We start from the raw sequence: 18,626 nt of genomic DNA, 5'->3' as shown, positions 1-18,626 counted from the left end.
TGTAGACGGCATAGTTCTGTTTTCCGCAAAAAAGCCCCGATCACGAAAATGGCGATCAGGGCTTTTTTGCGGAAAAGCGCATCTAGATTGGCCATGGACGCTTTTCTGCCAAAAGTGCTTTTCCGGAAAAGTGTCCTGCCAATCTAGACACGCTTTTCCGAAAATGGTTTTAACTGAAAACTTTTCCGTTAAAAGCATTTCCGGAAAATCATGCCAGTGTAGACGTAGCCTAGCTGTGTTGAAGGTTTATGTTGCAGGTGGGGTTGCTCCACAGCGCACTCTGCAGGGCCAGGTGTGGTACTGCAGGCGTTCTCTGCTTTCCTCTGCAGGTCCTGGCTACCTGCTCGGAGCAGGGTGCTCTGTACCATGCAGGTGGCACGAGTCTCTGCACAGTTAAATAAAAACAACAGACTCAGAATTTGTCCCTTTGTGCTTTTGAACCAAACACAAACTGGCAGGGAAAGACGAAATTTGCAGCACTTGAAGACAAATGCCAAGCTGGCCCTAAAGTTTTGGGTTAGCCATGAGGTACTGCTCCTGTAGCTGATGCTCACCCAGGACTATCCTAAGCCCTTTTAACCTGCCTGCAAGTGCTCAATCCGTCAGTGTCTTCTCCTGGCCCTTCTAGGCCTCGTGGGATGAGGTTTACCGGGGCTGCCGACAAAGGGCTTTGATGTCGGCAGGGGAGCGTCCAGACTATCGCTCTGAGCCGACAAGCAGCTGATCAACTATTTGTCGGCTCAGCGCGGCAGCCATGTAAATTTAAATGAAGCGGCAATTATTTAAATCGCGGCTTCATTTCCCTTTGCCCAATAAACAAATCTACATGGCTCCGTCGACTGAGCCATGTAGTGTAGACGTACCATACCCATGGTGACATACTGTGGTGCCTAGACCAGCCCCTTGACTCGGAAACAGAGAATTTGCCAAGCGATGTAGCCAGAGAGAAAGAAAATTATATATGATTCCCTTGAAATAGTTGTGAGTGTTTGGTGGAAGCTAGCGTAGAATTTGTAGTTAGAGCTGGTGGGAAATCGGTTTCTTGGGATGAAACCTGCAGGGCTTTGTCTATACCACGCAGCTTTTAGCAACAGGATTGTGTCAACACAGCAGTGTTACTAAAGGCTGGCAGTGTGGACTCTGTTTGTCAGCACTTTTAATTCCATCCCTGAGAAGCTGGGTTCCTGCCATCAGCACAGGCCATTCACCTTCTAATTGTCACAGCAAAACTTTTGTCTTTGTGTGCTTTTTTAAGCATCTGTGAATGGCAAAAGTTTTGTCCTTCAATTGGCAATGTAGACAAAATACCGGCCATTCCAATACTTATTTATTTATTTGAGAATGGTCCCCATACCCAGCCTGCCTATGGCACTCCCCCTAGGATGCACAGGATATGGGCAAAACAGAGTCACATCTGTACTCTAGAGCAGGGAGTTTGACCCATATCTCACCTATCCTATCAGACTGCCAATGGATTGCTGGCTGTTCTAGTGGAGGTGTATGTCCTTCTGACTGCTTTTGAATAGAAATTCTATCTTTGATCTGAGGCCTTGGCAACACTAAATGGAAGATTGCCGCTGCTGCGATAGATTGCCCGGAATTCTATTTAGCAAGTCTAGTTAAGACTCACTAAATCAAACTCAGAGGGTGCCCCCACTGCCATCCCACATGCCTGCTTTTGCGAGGATTAAGGAAGCTGATGGGAACATTTGCTCCCGCTGTGGGGATTCCACCAAGCTTGACTTAAGATAAGTCAACTCCAGCTACATAGAATAAGTAGCTGGAATTGTGTGCCTTATGCCAAGCTGCCGGGTCTACTGTAGACCTGGCCTGAGAAACCTTGCCGCTAAAGCAGACCCTGTTACAGGAAATGTTTGGGTTTTGAGGAATTGACTTTTTTTGACTGAAAAACTGTTTATTCAAAAAAAAAACCCACCAAGTAGCTCTATTTGTAACTTTCACTCTCGCTCCCAAATAATAAAAGAAACACAGGTTCTCAGATGCTCTCTTCCCTCCAGGCACTCTTGTATTTTTGCATTCATACCACATAGGATTCACAAGCCAAACATTTTATGGCATAATCTTTTGGCAGTTTTCCCTTCACTTGAAATTATTGGGTTTGTGGTCAGATCTGAAGAAATCATTGGTGTGTGAATCCCTGTGAAGGGAATTTGAGGATTTTCACATCTGTGTTAAATTTGTGAATTTTCATACTTTGTATCGTAGTCATTTTAATTTGATAATATCCAATTCTGTATCCCCTCCCACAAAAATTCCTGCTACCTACTCCTGTCCCATACTCTTGTCAACCCCAAGCACTCAGAATCATGAAACAGGCCCCCCAAATTCATGATTGACTTAATAGTCATGAAAATTGGGGGGAAATGTACATTTTGCAGTCTCTTTATTTACTCTCAGTCTGCAGTATTGTTATATTGTGCTGCTCCCAGATACTGGAGGGACAGGGTGAGTGAGGTAATATATTTTACTGGACCAATTTCTGTTGGTGAAAGAGACAAGCTTTTGAGCTATACAGGTCCTGAAAGCTCAAAAGCCTGGCTCTTCCACCATCAGAAGTTCATCCCATAAATCACTTCACCCATCTTGTCTCTCTTTTGTACATTCTGATTTGTCTTTTATGGGGGCACATTTTCAATATTGTTTCTGCAACTGAGAGAGCTATAAAATTACGTTTTTTTCCCACAAACCAAAGTAGAGGTTTATCTTATTCACATGACTCCAGGAGCTTAAGCATTAAGAAAAAATACCTCAGACATCTGAAGAAATGGGCTGTGCCCATGAAAGCTTATGATGCCATCTACATGTTTTGTTAGTCTTTAAAGTGCTACCAGATTACGTGTTGTTTTTTAAGAAAAAAAAAAGAATATCCTGAGACTCATGGACACATTGTTTCCAACCTTATTTTCGTGGTAGAGTTTGTTCCATCCTGTTAGTCAAGACCCGTGCAAAAAACCCATCTTTGTCCTTTTTTTGACGAGTTAATGAAACCATCTTCCACCCTAGTGGGGCCAATGGGGCCTCAGAGGAGACCGTCTCTCGTCCTCTTAAAAAGAGCCGAAGCTGGTTTTAACAAAAATATTTACTTGAAATGAATACATCCATGCACAATGAGACACGTCATCAACCCACATGGAGCAAACAGCAAATGGTTTTTATCAGCAGAGAGGCAAACTGAACTGGGAATTGCTGTAGCGCCAGGTTTGAGTTTTGAAATGCATAGACAGGGCAGGTCAAAGCCTCCACAGGCCACTGGGCAAGGGGGGAGGGGGGAGCTTTGGGTGTAAGGGGTCAGCCAGCCTCCACGGCGTTCAGACCGTGGGGCCCCTTCCAACCATCAGAGATGCAGGAGCACGCAGGGTGGAGCTCCAGGAGCAATTTAAAGGGCCTAGAGCTCTGGGTGCTGCTGCTGCTGTTGTAGTAGCAGCTAGGGTTGCCAGGTGTCCGGTATTGGTGTTTTTTCTCGGATGGAGGGCCGCTTGGGACATTCTTCCCCTGCCATGTCTGGTGGAGGCAGGGGGAGCATGGGGATTTAAAGGCGCTGTGACTTTTTTTTTTTGAGGTTGGAGGGGGGGGGGTCCCTCTTTCCTCCCCCTCCCCCACCATGTTTGGTATTTTTTGTGAAACTATCTGGCAAACTTAGTAGTAGCGTGGAGCCCCGGAACCTATTTAATTGCCAGGCCTCAAAGGCAACTGCTCCATTTACTCCCCCATCAGCAGGCCTCTGCATAGATTGTATTTGCTTTCTCTTTTCCAAAGACTGGCATGTCACTTAGCATCCCAGGTGCCCCTTTTCCGCCTCTGTTATCGGCATTTGCAGATTATCTAAAGAGAAGCCTTTTTCCTTTCCAGCTTCTCAAACGTGATTTTGAAATGTACCTGAATATGTTCCTCATGCTGCTGCTTTCATGTCCGAAATCCAGGCCCTTCCTTTGGGCGCCTGCTTTCGACGAACAAAAAAGGCCAAGGTCCAGACAATCAGCACAGAAACGAGCGCTCTTTCTATTGATGTAGACATTGATAGGAAATGCGACCCTTTCGGCAGTAATCATCCGCTTTTGCTCTTCTCCTGCCCCTTTCAACACAAAGTCTCCCCAGACGCTTTGCAAAAATTAATTCTCTCTTCCCCCGTCCCCTCGCTACTCAGTAAAATGAGGCAAAGAGAAGTCAGCGGCTTGACTTTAAGAGGGGCCAAGCACCCACAGCGCGAATAGCTGCCCGTAAAGTACTTGTGCGGGGTCAGTGGCAGCTCCGTGATTAGAACCCAGGAGTTCTAACTCTCCGTCCTTTGCTCAGTAAGTGTTGAAGATGAACTAATGAGAAAGCTGCTGTGTTTAAAACAATGCTAAACGGACCTAACTAATGATCTGGCTGCGGTAGCCCTTTCACTAGCACAGTAGGATCCCAAATTGGTTTTTTAGCTGATTGTTACCACCCCATTATTGCTTCCCATATTACTTTTTGGTTTTTTTTCCCCTTGGTAAGGAAATAAATGCGGGTCTAGTCTCGGCGCAATCATGCCACTGCAGTGTTCTGAAGGTCAGACGAACTCTGCTCTTCAATAATGGTTAGATAAACTGTTCGGAGAAGCTCTGAAAATCTTGCACCACATTTTAAAAAAAAAAAGCGCCTCTGATATTTTTCTTTCTTCATCAGATCTGTCCATTGGAATCCCAGATAATTGGTTTGGCGTGCAAAGGAACACAGCACGCACTGTATCGACCTGTCAAATCCACTTTGGAGGGACAGAATACAGGATTCTCCTAATAAGAACCAGTAAATCCTACAGAGAATTATTTCATGTTAGCTTTTCGAAGCCCCGTTGGAGGACAGCTCTCCGCTATGTCAGGGGCTGTACAAAGATATCATGAGAGCAATTCCCTGTGCCAAAGAATTTATAGTCTTAGATAAAAAACGGTGTGGGGAAAAGGAATATTGTTCCCATATTAAGGAGGGAAACTGAGGCAAAAAGAGATAAATGATTTTCCCAAGGTCATACTTGGCATTCGTGGCAGGTCCAGGAATTCAACCCAGAGCCTCTCTATTCCACTCCAATGCCATCGTCCTTCAAAATATTTCCTCTCTGTGATAGGCACACGACAAACATAATTTAGAGGAGCTACAATGCCAGGACCCTCATTGATTGCAGTAAGGATTTTGGGTGCTCAGCAGTTCCGAAAAACAGATATGCACATCCCCAGCCTAGAGATAAATGACAGCTATAGTGTTTGCATTCAGCTTTTGAACCTTACACTCTCTAGAAAAGATACAGGTTTTCATTTGGCTGTTTGTTGGGAGAGTCAGGAAATTTACATACAGATTTCAGTTTGGATTCCAAAAGCCATTAATGTTTGAGGATGGTGTTTATTCAGATTCATCTCTCCTGCGGATTGTTTAATTGCAGGCAGAAATTCATGCAGGTGGAAGGCATGTTTGCATACTCTGTGTGCATAATTGCCAAGTGAGCAAAAGAGCACCCAACCCAGCCCTCTGAATGGTGTGGACTGCAGCCCTGCCCTGCTCTTTGGGACAATAGACAAGGGGTGATGTTAGGGTTGCCAATTTTCCCAGACCGCTGAACACCACTGCCATCCAGTCGAGAGAATTGGCAAACGTGGCCGTGGCATGGAGCCACAGTGGCTTGCCTTTTGTGGTACAGAGGGCGTGAGTTATTCCTACTTTCCAGAATTCCTAAAATGAGTTGCTCTAAACTTTATAGGGTAAAGGTTTCTTGTAAGCCACCTCTGTGTGCAGCTTATGGTGTGAAAGTACATATAAGTCATTGATTCGGCATGGTTGAGTTCTCAGGGAGGGCAGTGGATGGTTTTTTCTCTAAGGGTATGTCTACACTACAGAGTTTTTTCCAGAAAAACGGCCGTTTTTCCAAAATAACCTTCAGTTACATCCACACTGGAATCATGTTCTTTCGGGAAAAAAGTCGAAAGAATAGAGGGTTTTTTCCAACATTGGTAATCCTCTTTCTATGAGGAAGAAGCATTTTTCTGAAAGAGCTCTTTTGGAAAAAGGCGTGTGTGGACAGGAAAGAGGGAGTTCTTTCGGAAGAAGAGGAAAGAGGAAAAAGCACAGGTGCCCTGGTGGCCACTCCGTCCATAATAATCACAGCTTACATACGAGATGGCATCCATTCAGTGTGGAGGTGAACTTTTGAAAAAGCAGATCGCTTTTTCGATGCGCTTTTGCAGTGTCGACACGCTCTTTCAGAAGTTTTTTCGGAAGATCTCTTCCAGAAAAGGGGCGTGGAGTCCTCTGGCACCTTATAGATTAACTGAAGTGTAGGAGCATAAGCTTTCGTGGGCAAAGACCCACTTCGTCCCATGCATCTGACGAAGTGGGTCTTTGCCCACGAAAGCTTATGCTTCTACACTTCAGTTAGTCTATAAGGTGCCACAGGATTCCTCGCCGCTTTTGCAGATTCAGACTAACACGGCTACCCCTCTGATACTCTTCCAGAAAAGCTTCTTCCAAAAGAAGCCTGCAGTGTAGATGTAACCTAAAGTAAAGCAAAGTCCCTGGTAGCTAGAAGAGATGTGATGTTTTTGTTACGTTGTGTTTATTTTGGGGGGGAATGTGTTGGTTTGCATTTGTTTTGATTACAAAGTCAGTCAATATGGGGGAAGGAATGAGTTTAAATTACAGGGGATACAGCAGGCCTAAAACACAAATTAGTTTCCGCAAGCCCACAAAACAACTCAAAGTAATCAAATCAACTCCCCCAGCCTCCTGTGAGATTCCGCCCACCCTTTCAAGCAACACGTTGTAATAGAACGAATGCAGGATTTAGACTTGCCAGCAGGAAGAATCAAGAGACAGGAAAGAAGGAAACAATCTCAAATTCAAACACAGAGCCGTGGGCCCTGGAACAGCTTTTATAGTGGGGTGCTAAGAGCCATTGAACCAAACTGGATTGAATCCTAGATATGATGGGCACCATTCCAAGCCAGGAAGGGGAGGGGGTGTACAGCACCTCCTCTCCCCCCACAAACCTTTAGATCCAGCACCTATATCGAGAGTTCTGAAGCAGCTACCAGAGCTAGGGAAGTAGAGAGATCACATGGACACTGGGAACAAATTTCTACTTAAACACTCGCTTTCTTTTATTAAAAGTTTTCCCCATGAGAAATTCCTCTATAAGAGCAGCATGAAGCAGTTGCAGTTTTTAATACACCAGATTGTCCGCTCACTGCAAACACTTTGTAATGTCACACTTCAATTTGACAAGAAATTGAATATTCTGTCAGAACTGTCAGTTGTTTATGTACAGCAAAACCGTTGCACATTTTGTTTGCTTAGCTATCCTGGCAGGAGCCTTGTCAAGCGCTGTCCCGCATCTGACCCTGGAAGAACATTGGTCCCTTCGCAACCAGATTTTGTACTTTTGGGGAATGAGGAAAAACAGCTAAGAGTCCTGTGGCACCTTAGGGTATGTCTACACAGCAGCGTTATTTTGGAATAACTGGTGTTATTTTGAAATAACATAGTGCGCGTCTACACGGCAAGCCTTTATTTTGAAATAATGTCAAGATGGAGGACTTACTCCAACTCTTGTAACCCTCACTTTATGAGGAGTAAGAGAAGTCAGAGGGAAAATGTTCTTCCTTCGACTTCCTGCTGTGTAGACAGCGCCAAAAGCCGAATTAAGCTATTTCGACTTCAGGTATGCAATTGACATAACTTAATTCAACTTTTGCCCTTCGGCATAAACATGCCCTTAGAGATTTATTAGGGCATAAGCTTTTGTGGGTAAAACCCACTTCATCAGATGAATTGGAGTGGAATTTACAGAGGCTTGGAGACGTGTGTGGGGGTATAGATATAGATATCGATAGATAGACAACAAAAGAAAAAGGGTACTTGTGTTAATGAGGCTAGTCATGGTGAGAGTGGTTCATTCACAGCAGTTTCTGTGGCAATGTCGATATCTAACTGCCCTTTGTAATGTGTTAACCAGTTTAGATCTATATTCAATCCTAAATTGTTTGTTCATGCTTTTATTGTCCTAATAATTAAAATTTAAAAGAGAGAGAGAAAGTGAGGCTACATGTAGACTACAAAGAAAAGTTAGAAAAAGATACACAAATTACGAACTGCAGTTTGCGTATCTTTTCCCACTTTTCTTTCCAAAGAGGCTTTTTCTGAAATTTGGTACATCTAGATGGTGCCAAATTTTGGAAAAACCTGCTTTTTCGAGCCATCCCTTCTTCCTTGTAAACCTTGTTTTACAAGGATGGTGAAAGAATGCATCCACTTTTCTGAACTTTTTTTTGGAAAAGCGGACATATTCCTTGGATGCAGCATTGCTTTTCTGAAGGCATATGAGAGAGAGAGAATATGTATATCTTGAATTATCCTCTTTTAAACTGATGCCTTTATTACTGGTAACCCCTGAAGATGTTGCCAAAACCTCTCATGAAGCTTGACTTTCAAATTCTGGCTCCATGTAATGAACAAAAGAAAGGATGAACTGGAAAACAGATAGGAATCTCTCTCTAGAAATAACAGACTGTCCGGGCGAAAACCGGACACCTGGCAACCCTAATACCTGAGGCAAGACCGTCCTTGGCGCAGGCGGGGGTGCTGGCATGGTGCAAGGCACGAGCGAAGACAGTGGAGTAGCTGTCTTTTCTACACCCCCTCAGCTGTGCGCCTGAGGCAAGTGCCTCACTCTCCTCACCCTTGTTTCAGCTTTGGTTTTGGGGTGTGTCTTTCTGTGTGTGGTGGGAGGGAGGCAGCACAAACAGGGGGACGAAAGAGAGAGAAGCAGGGAGAGGAAGCGAACTAAGCCACCACGGGGTAGAAGCACAGTCCTGTGGCCTTCAAATAAAGCAAAGGGGAAAGTCCATTGGAGGACAAAGCATCAGAAGAGACAGGCTTGGAACAGTGAACAAAGAAGCCATCACCTGCTGCTAGATTCCTACTGTGTTCAGAGAAACGGGACTTGGTACGTTTCTTGCACATAAGCAAGACCACATCAAAAAGACACTGTTATCAGTTTCTGTTCTCAGCTGGAACCACCCATGAGTCCCTGGACTTTGAGGCTCTGCGTGGGTCAAAAGGAGCTAACACCACACTATCCCAGCCACTCTCACACCATCAGCCGCAAAGGCTGTTTTCCCCATCGTTGTCAGGTGCGCAGTATGGGTGGAAAGCATTCAATGCCCCTCTTACATTAGCAATCGATTTTCAAAGCCAAAGGGCAGGAAAAAAAAAAGGTGTTTTCAATCCATCAATCAATTCCTGTGAACATAGAACAGGCAAAAAACTTCTTTTTTATGTGAGCACATTTCAGAGTCTCAAAAAAAATCTTTGTGTCACTTGTACAATAAGATGCACTAGGAAGCCATGCAGGGAGTAGAGTAGAATTTGGTTTCATATTTTAGGTGTCCCAAAGCAGTGAGTTAGGTAGTGCAAAGCCAGGAGCCATTATGCACATTGTAATAGTTCAACTGGCTTTAGACATTTTTTGAGGAAGACAGGATCTGTCGAAAAAGGGATTATTTTCAACAGATCTGCATCTAGACTGCTGGTTTTTTTTTCGAAAAAGCTCCATGTCAATGTTTATTGACCATGTTTATGCTAATGAAGCACGGGATATTTAAATCCCTGCTTTATTAGCAATTTTGACATGCTTCATTTGCATCCCTCTGTCAATAGAGGAACAAAATACAGGACTAAGACGTAGCCTGAGATTCATCAACTTCTGCCTGCAAAATCAGCAGGGGCAGGTAGAATGGGACATTGATTTCAACATTTCCGCCAAATCAAAGCACTGCTGGCCAGGCATCAGCCCTTCCGAGCAGCTCTGTGGTGTCAGCCCTCCAGCTGGGAGCTCCCGTTCTAGGCAATGCTGCAGACTTGTGTCGGAATTTCTCCTGCAGTAGACATGAGAAAGGACTCCCTTGTAACCTATATGAGAGAAAATCTTCATTGAGGCTGCAAGTTGCCGAGAGAGCCCGCTTTTTCTCTGGTCTTCTAGCTCCCAGCCTCACTGAATACAGCACCGTGCTGCTCCAAAGGGTTTCCCTAAATCCTGGCCTGGTTTAAGGGACTATGGAAAAGACTGCTAACGCATGCACAGTGTGCATGTCTACAGAGCACACAGGAAGTTGTTCTAGCCAGTGGCATATTTTTAATGTCACACTTCAATTTGACAAGCAGTTGACTCCAGTGTCCCTCTAAGGTTTTCCAAGCATGAGCAGAGTGAGGTTTGGCTTGTGCACCAATATTGAGGTCATGCGTGCTGGTTTGGGTGTGTGCCCCCACGGCACCCAGTTTATTAACAAACACACGTTCCCGGCCACCGGAGCGGCCCTCCCCTCCCCTCCCCTCCCATGTGGCAGGTCCCATTCCCAGTCTCAGCCCCATCCCCATCCCCACCATATACCAGCACCAGCCACCAAAGCAGGCCTCCTCCTGCCACGCGGCCATGGTAGGTCCCGGTCCAGTGGTTCCCTCACCACGCCGTCTCTGCTGGCCCCGCCCACTGGAGCAACCGCTTGTGCAGCTCTCCAGAGAAGGTGGGTGGGGGAGGAGTTTTTTGCGTGCAGGCGTGCACCTTCATGGGAACATTGGTTGCCTCCAATTTTTGTGCAATGATGATACATCTGGATCTGTAAAGAGGCACCTCATGAGTGGGTTACTAGTGACTGTACGAAGGTATCCACTGGATGCTTTGCAGGTTTCACACATGCTGGTTACTGTAGGTACCTTTTCCAAGGAGATTCTTCCCTCCCTCACAGTCATGGTCCTCTGAGACTACTCTTACACTGATTTTGGTCTGTCTGTATATGAACACGTTTTATGGGAAGAGACGCAGGCCAAATGCTATGAAATTCAATTATTCTCTGAAATCAGAATTAAATTTTCCCTGTGTCTTTAACAGTGTGTCTGTGTACCACTGCCCTCTAGTGCCTGGAATGTGTCAGGTCACCTCATTCCTTGGTTTGTTAAATTTTCTCTTTTTTTATGTTCTCCCTAGCTGGACATTTTCATTTAGCTTCAGGGTTTTTTGTTTGTTTGTTTGTTTGTTTTGAAAACCAAATCAATTAGTGTTTCCAGCTTGCATTTGTCCAGTTCTTCCCTTTGTACATTGGTAATGTCTATTTTTTTCCTGGCATTTTATTCCTCTCCCATAAGCCTCCTCCCCCTTTTTTTCTTCTGTTTTTTTCCCCCCCATGTTTCTCCAATGTTGTAAAATTTACCCAGTGGTTAAACTACAAATGAATTATTAATTGTGTAACACTGATTTTTCCAAAGTTGAAAACATTTTGGAAAGTTACCATTTGGCTGAGCCAAAAATAGCTCCTATGATTCTCAAAATTGTTGGGGCTTTTTGCAGCCAAAGTCAGCATTTCAGTATGCAGCAGGTTAGCTGTTCACTAAAGAAACATGAGGTTGCCTATATGCAGGGATTATTATTCCAAATGATCCCAAATGAGTCTTGCCAGTTAAGGCATTCTGAGACAGGCATATTCCTTAGCATATATGCAATTGGTTTGTATTTAAATGAGTTGTGTGTCTCAGGTGTCCCTTTCAAATCAATATACTATTCATTATCCCCCTCCCAAAGATGACAGCCATTAATTCTTATAGGAAAGACAAGAGCTACCTAAGAATATAATATAATATAATATAATATAATTAATTATAATTAATTATAATTAATTCAGTTCTGAGCACCACATTTCAAGAAAGATGTGGAGAAACTGGAGAAGGTCCAGAGAAGAGCAATGCAAACGCTTAAAGGTCTAGAGAACATGATTTATGAGGGAAGACTGAAAGAATTGGGTTTAATTTTGAAAAGAGAAGACTGAGAAGGGACATGAGAGCAGTTTTCAAGTATCTAAAAGGGTGCTACAAGGAGGAGGGAGAAAAATTGTTCTCCTTGGCGTCTGAGGGCAGGACAAGAAGCAATGGGCTTAAATTGCAGCAAGGGAGGTTTAGGCTGGACATTAGGAAAAACTTCCTGCCTCTCAGGGTGGTTAAACACTGGAATAAATTGCTGAGGGAGGTTGTGGAATCTCCATCACTGGAGATATTTAAAAGCAGGTTAAACAGACACCTCTCTCATGGATCATCTAGATAGTGCTTGGTTCTGCCGTGAGGGTGGGGGACTGGACTCGATGATCTCTTGAGGTCCGTTCCAGTTCTACTGTTCGATGATAATATAATATAATATAATATAACTATGTACCTGACTTCAGTGTGACATTTTCACTGCGTTATTCAAAGATAAGTAAAAATCCCTCAAAGTGCTACAGCCGCATGGAAAAAAAAAAAGAAAGAAAAAGTGCCAACAAATATAGAGCAGAGAAAGTGTTACTGGGGGTAAGTTTCAAGAAAAGGCATTTGACATTTCTCTACTGGAAATGTTTGCACACAGATGCTGTTACCAGCTTTGTTCTAACACACACACACACCAAAGTTGCTTAAAATCTCCATTAGTTTTATTGATAATTCTTCTTGACAATGTTGTCTTAGAAATGTGCTAATGTAGAGATGAAAGCATGAAACAAGAAAGTACACAAAGAGAACCACTTGAGATGAAATGCACACAGGCTGGATAGAGGAAAATAAGCGACAATGGAAAGAATTATGTAATATGATAATGGGCACTTTGCTTTCAGAAGCAAGATTACTCTGTTTTCTGTACTAAACACAAAGCCCCACTGAAGTCTGTGCTCCTAGCCCCTAAATATGGTACTGCCCCATGTGAATAAGCAACCTCCCTCCCCGGGCAACAGTAGTTACACTACCCTAAACACTGTGTAGACCAGGCAGGGATGGGCAATAATTTTTGAACGGCGGCCACATCAAAATTGTTTGAAGTGGTTGCAGGCTGCCTCAGAAGGGGCGGGGTGACAGACAGAAGGGGCAGGGGCTCGGATTGAAGGGGTGAGACCTCAGGCAGAAGGGGTGGAGCCTTTAAATAGCAGGAGTTGAAAGGGCTCATACCTCCCCTGTGGCCCCCAGGCATCACATTAGCCGGAGAGGGGAGCTGCAAACTCTTTCAATTCCTGCTATCCATTGTCTTTGATCTTTATCTACTCAGGTTTAGCACCCTTTCTCCTGATACTTTATGTATAGAGGTAGGGGGTGGGTGACAGAGCTTCTTTCTCTCCCCCCCCCCCGCCCCTTCCCTTCTCCTATTTATTTTGAGTTTTCTTATCCCCTAATTATAATTCCAGTCATCTGAAGAAGGGGGCTGAGCCCACAAAACCTCATGATACCATCTACATGTTTTGTTAGTTTATAAAGAGCTATCAGACAATTTGCTTGCTATTTAAAGGGCTCACTGCTCCCAGCCTCGCTGCTAGAGTGTTGCTTGGGAAGTGGGGACATGCGAGCTCTTTCAACTGCTTCTATTTAAAGGGCTCTTGCCTTCCCTGCAGCTCCCAGTCAACACGCTGGAGGGCGGGGCCTGGGACAGCCGTGTGAACCGGATCAAAGCTCTAGGTGGGCCGGATCGAGACCACTGAGTGGTTTTTGCCCATCCCTGGTGTAGACAATGCGCTTTTGGCAGGAGAACTCCTCCTGCCGACATAGTTGGGTTGGATTAATTAAGTCAACAGAAGACCTCTCTCCTATTGACTTGGGATAGAAATGTAGCCGTGTTAGTCTGGGGTAGCTGAAGCAAAATGCAGGACAATGTAGCACTTTAAAGACTAACAAGATGGTTTATTAGATGATGAGCTTTCGTGGGCCAGACCCACTTCCTCACTAGGGTATGATTTCACGACTTGCTGGATCACAGGGCAGGAAACAATCCAGTGGGGATGGATTTATCACATCTGGTATAGACGTGATAAAGTGACAGCCGAATATTCTCCCATCAATTCCAGTATTCTGTCAAAGCAAGAAGACTAGGTGGAGTCAACGGGAGAGTGTCAGCTGTTGACTTACCACTGTGACGATACCGCGGTAAGCAGACCAAAATACATTGACTTCAGCTACATTATTCACATAGCTGAAGTCGAGTAACTTATGTGGATAGCTCGCGTTAGTAGAGACAAGGCCCTAGAGCGCTTACGATGGTGCAGCTACATTCCTTTGTATCCAATCATTCTCATTTTCTGGTACATTGAATGTAACTGTTGGTTGTTTATATTGTATCTGTTGATCTAAATCAGTGTTTCTCAACCTTTTTTTTTTATAAAGTACCTCTTTAAAAAAAAAAGTAATGTCAGTACCTACAGTTTTCAGAGGCACAATTTTTTTCTACCATTGCAACACATTTGTTTAAACAACTTAATCGTAGCCAGGCGGCCGATGAAATTTTTGGGTGTAAAAAGTACAAAAATAATAAAATGCTGTAAAACTTAAAACAAAAATTCAGTTTTCTCCAAATTTCAGTTGTGTTGACGTACCCCTCCAGACTTCTCTTGAGTACCCTCAGGGTTTTCATACCACTGGTTGAGAAACACTGATCTAAATCACAAGCCATTGATTTTGCTTCCTGATTGGCCAATACCCCTCTGAGAGTAAAAATAGGCCACCCAAAACGCTTTCTACAGAAGAGTTTATATAATTTAACATATTAAGAATATTGTGAATTCTGGGACATGGGGACCTTTTCTTATTGTGTTTAGTTTTTCTCCAGGTCAGGCTTTCTTTGTGCAAGGTGCTGTGCAAACACTGTGTTAGCATGGGATAAAAATAAATAAAATTGGTGCTTCGGAGTCTCCAAACGATTCAAATCAGGAACCCTTCCAGCCGAGCTAAACTTTGTTTTTGTTGTTTTTAAAATCTCTTTCCAGTCAAGAAGCAAATTGAACTGAAGTCCAGAGGAGTGAAACTAATGCCCAGCAAGGACAACAATCAGAAGACATCTGTGTGTAAGTTTCGCTGCTCCTAGATAAGCACTCTTTGCAAGGTTATCTCCCTGGACAGTCCATACAACAATAATCTCTACAATGTTGTTACTCTTAAAAGGCTGAATGCTTCTCCTTCCTCCTCCTCCTTCCCATTACCTCATCACCTTCTTCCGGTGCTCTATTCACAAACATGTACTAACTCCTTAAACTGAGACCACGGGGGAGCAGGTACGGGTGTGTATGTGTATATATACTGTATACGTATGTCTGTGGTTATACACCAGGTGGGGGTCCAATACTTTTCTGTTTTAATCTTAAGAGTATCAAAATGTGTTTATCCAGTGTAAAAGAAAAAGGAGGCAGATCTGCAATGAGGAATCCACAGGCAGAAAATGTAGTGAAGAAGTAACAAAAACTGCAGCAATAATAGCCTCTTTGCTGTCCTTGCCAAGTTATTTGACTTCATTATTCCTCCCTGCAGAAAAATCATGTTGCTCAGCCAAGGAGGGACTAAGTCACTGAAATACAAACTTCAGCTGCATCTCACATCTCTGACAGTTTCTTATGTTAAATGCATATAGCAGATGAAATCTATTGGCGAGGTGCCTATGAAGTCCATTTTTATCCCCAGTATGTTTTCCTGCTCCAGTAAGTGAACCCTGTTGGACCTTCTTTGTAAATCAGAAGTAAAATTCATAGTTTTGGGGGCATATATTTATAGACAGATGACTGTGTTCTTACAGGGCCTCTCTCTCTACCTTTTGTGAAATTAGGTAGGAAAGGTTTGAGTCGGAGCTGAGCTGTGTTTTGCATAAATGTGAAGATTGAGAAAATTTAGCACTTATGGACTGATATAATCATTTGTGTGGGGGGGAAGTTGCTCATCCTCTGCGTAATGTATTATGCTTATCCAAGATGTTCCATTTTGGTGTATTGTATCAGTAATTCCAGCAGGTGACATTTAATTAAGGGAGAAATGGACAAAATAGAAAAAAAATATAAAATATCCGAGAGTGTCTGTCTGAAATGATGTGCTGCCCGTTGCTTCAATTTTAGCTTTAACATTGGTGTGTTGAGGTCCTCTGCTTACTCTGGAAGGATGAGAAATGGGCTAGGTTAGTCATGGTTAGAGAAAGCAAGTAGGATTTGATTGTGATGGAAAATCCATATGCCCCAAGATACTTTTGGCGCTAGGATAGATTCTAAGCAAGAGGAATTCACTTGCTCCAAGAATCTGTCATCAACATTCCGGTCTCTGCATTGGCGGTTAACACATGTTGGAAAGTGTCATTCACGTTGGTGTTGGTTTGGTTAGTGGAGCTCTTAGAGAGTGAACGTTGAGGATATGGGTGGGAATGGGAATACACTTAGTTTTGGGCAACTCAAAGGCAGTGGGAGGGCCTTATCTAGAGAACTGCCATGGCCTGGAGTTGATGGAACCCATGATTTGCACACACACAGGTGTTCCAGTTGAAGAATTTGGTTTCTTAATGGAAGGGTGCAGGTCTTGCGTTTGTTGTGGTCGAGAGCTTTGGGATTCTTCCATTCCTTCACTCTAGCAATGATAGCAACATAACGATGTGTCCAGGCCCTGGTTAAGAACTGAACAATGTTGTTGCCTGCTCAGTGATCAGGTGACTGTTGGGTCCCACTCTGGTGTCCAGTAAGATACAGTCACTCCTGCCATTGGCCCGCTTGGTGGCCATCTCAGCAGGAGTGCTGAGAAATAAAAGGGAGATCGAGACTGAAGCCCTCCCCCTTCCCTTGACATACTCAAGCATCTTGATGGATTGGTGGGGAGGAGAGTGATGCACCCTTGGCTCAGACTGTCCCCTTTCTGCGGATACTCTTCGCCAAGGCGGTGATTCCAGTAACGACCATAGTGCTAACTGTGCAGAAGGCAAAACTGCCCCCCTGAAGCCATGGGAGGCAGATTAGCTTGCAAACAGCTGATCTAAAAACACACATGTTGCGAATTATGAGCCAGATTACTTTCTGTTCCCAGCATGGAGCCTACCCCAGGCATTGGGTGTTCAACTGACCCAGGATAAACCATGCCTTGTTCATTTGCTTCGGTCCAATACAGCTGCTGCTCTCACCATTCAATCATAGCAAATTCTTCCATTTCAGAAATGCTGACTCAAGAGGTACCAGGAAATGTTATTTCCCTTCAGGAAATGGGTTTTGCACTGTTACAAACTCCTTACCTGGTGCTTTTCCCTTATGTGCCTGACCATGTCTCTTCCACTTTCCTCTCATATATGTAATCAAGATATTAGGGCCAGTAGTACAGTTGAGAAGGATGATTGAAAAACCACAAAGTTTATGTTCGGTGCCACTACTATTTCATGTGGCTGGCTTATCGGATGTTTCCAGTAACATGTTTCTATAAAGGCTAGTGCTAAACGTATTCCTACCGGTAATATTTTCTGCTGTCTGTTGCAACTCTCCAAAAATTGCAACTTACCCAACCCCCTTGTCAGGCATAAGGCAGACTATGGCTGTGTTCTTAATATCTTGCAGGTCTTTCAGAGAATTGTTGCTTTGCTGAACAGTGGCTATAAATGGCTGCCAGATTCCATAATGATGCCTGCAAGTTGCATAAAAGACCCCTGGAGGCAAAATGTATTTCACATCCTTTAACACGTCTCTTGTGTGCCTGAAATAAAAATGGAAAATAATTTTATCTCTAAGTCCTGGAGCAAATTGCATTGCGTTCAATGATGATTGAAAGTTTTAATTTGAGATTTTAGATCTGCGTCGTATTGCCCAGTTCCCCTAAAATTAATTGGTCATCATTCCTTTAAATATACTTCAGTAAATTGCTTTGGAGAATAAGCAGGAGAAATGTAGCTTAAAGCTGAGACTTCACTTACAGGATTATGTTTAGGAGTAACTTTTCTGTCACTGATACTGATTGAGAGGGAAACTTTTATTTCAACTTCTGCTGCACTCCTCTAGCTGTGGAGTAGATTGGATATTGGGTACAATGTGTATTTTTTCCTTATTTGTCTGGCGTGGAAAGCAACTTTTCTATAGCATCTTTCGTTCTTCTGCTTAAATGCAAGAGATGACAGAAGTTTCTCGGTATGTTGCTGCTGACATTTGTTGGAAAGAGCTGTGAGTGGAAAGGGTATTTTCAAACTGGTTTATATCCCAGCAAAAAGATTTTCATAGGGAATGAGCCAGTTCCTTGACCATAACTAGGTCAGCAGGAGATGTTGGGTGTTCATCACTTCTGGAAAACAGCTCAGTTAAATTAGGTGCTTAAATATCCTTTTTGGGGTCTCATTCTCCATTCCCCTGTAGTCATTTACACCAGTACAAAGTGAGCACCAAAACCAAGTGTACATCATGACCGTTCTGATTTGGGAGCATTGTACCAGTGCATTGCACCATGGTAACGGAGCATCAGGCCCTGATTTCTCCCAGTAAAGCCTCCAATTTTGCAAATACAAGTTGAAGGGAGGAATAGTCTCAATGTGTCTTCTGTAAATTGGGAGTCATTTCAGTTTTTGATAAAGTGTGAGATGGCTAGAAGCTGGAAACATTAGTGATGCTGGATTTCTGGATCCCTGGTGTTTAGAAGAGGCGTTTCGATCTGCAGATTTCCTTTGATCTAGTCTAGACATAGAGTGGACAGCTGTGTGACATGTGGGTTTGGAAGACCTTGGTGTTCTGGGTTAGCCCTCGGACTGCTTTGCACATCAACACAAACTAAAACTGAAGGTGCCATTTGGATGTGAGCAGCCTCACAGATGCGGATTAGAATCATCA

General features: G+C 43.7%; 1 protein-coding gene across 1 annotated transcript in view; it reads left to right on the top strand.

Moving 5' to 3' along the window:
• Nucleotides 1-18,626, top strand: part of CSMD2 (CUB and Sushi multiple domains 2) — a 734,622-nt gene that overhangs the window by 380,713 nt on the left and 335,283 nt on the right. The window contains exon 7 of the mRNA XM_014578911.4: nucleotides 14,793-14,870. Within this exon, the coding sequence (XP_014434397.4) occupies nucleotides 14,793-14,870 (78 nt within the window). The remainder of the gene's footprint in view (nucleotides 1-14,792; nucleotides 14,871-18,626) is intronic.

Source organism: Pelodiscus sinensis, chromosome 26, assembly GCF_052426305.1.
Source record: "Pelodiscus sinensis isolate ZL-2025 chromosome 26, ASM5242630v1, whole genome shotgun sequence".
In the NCBI taxonomy this organism is placed as follows: Eukaryota; Metazoa; Chordata; order Testudines; family Trionychidae; genus Pelodiscus; species Pelodiscus sinensis.
Note: the sequence above shows the minus strand (reverse complement) of the source record. Positions and strands in the feature narration are given on the sequence as shown.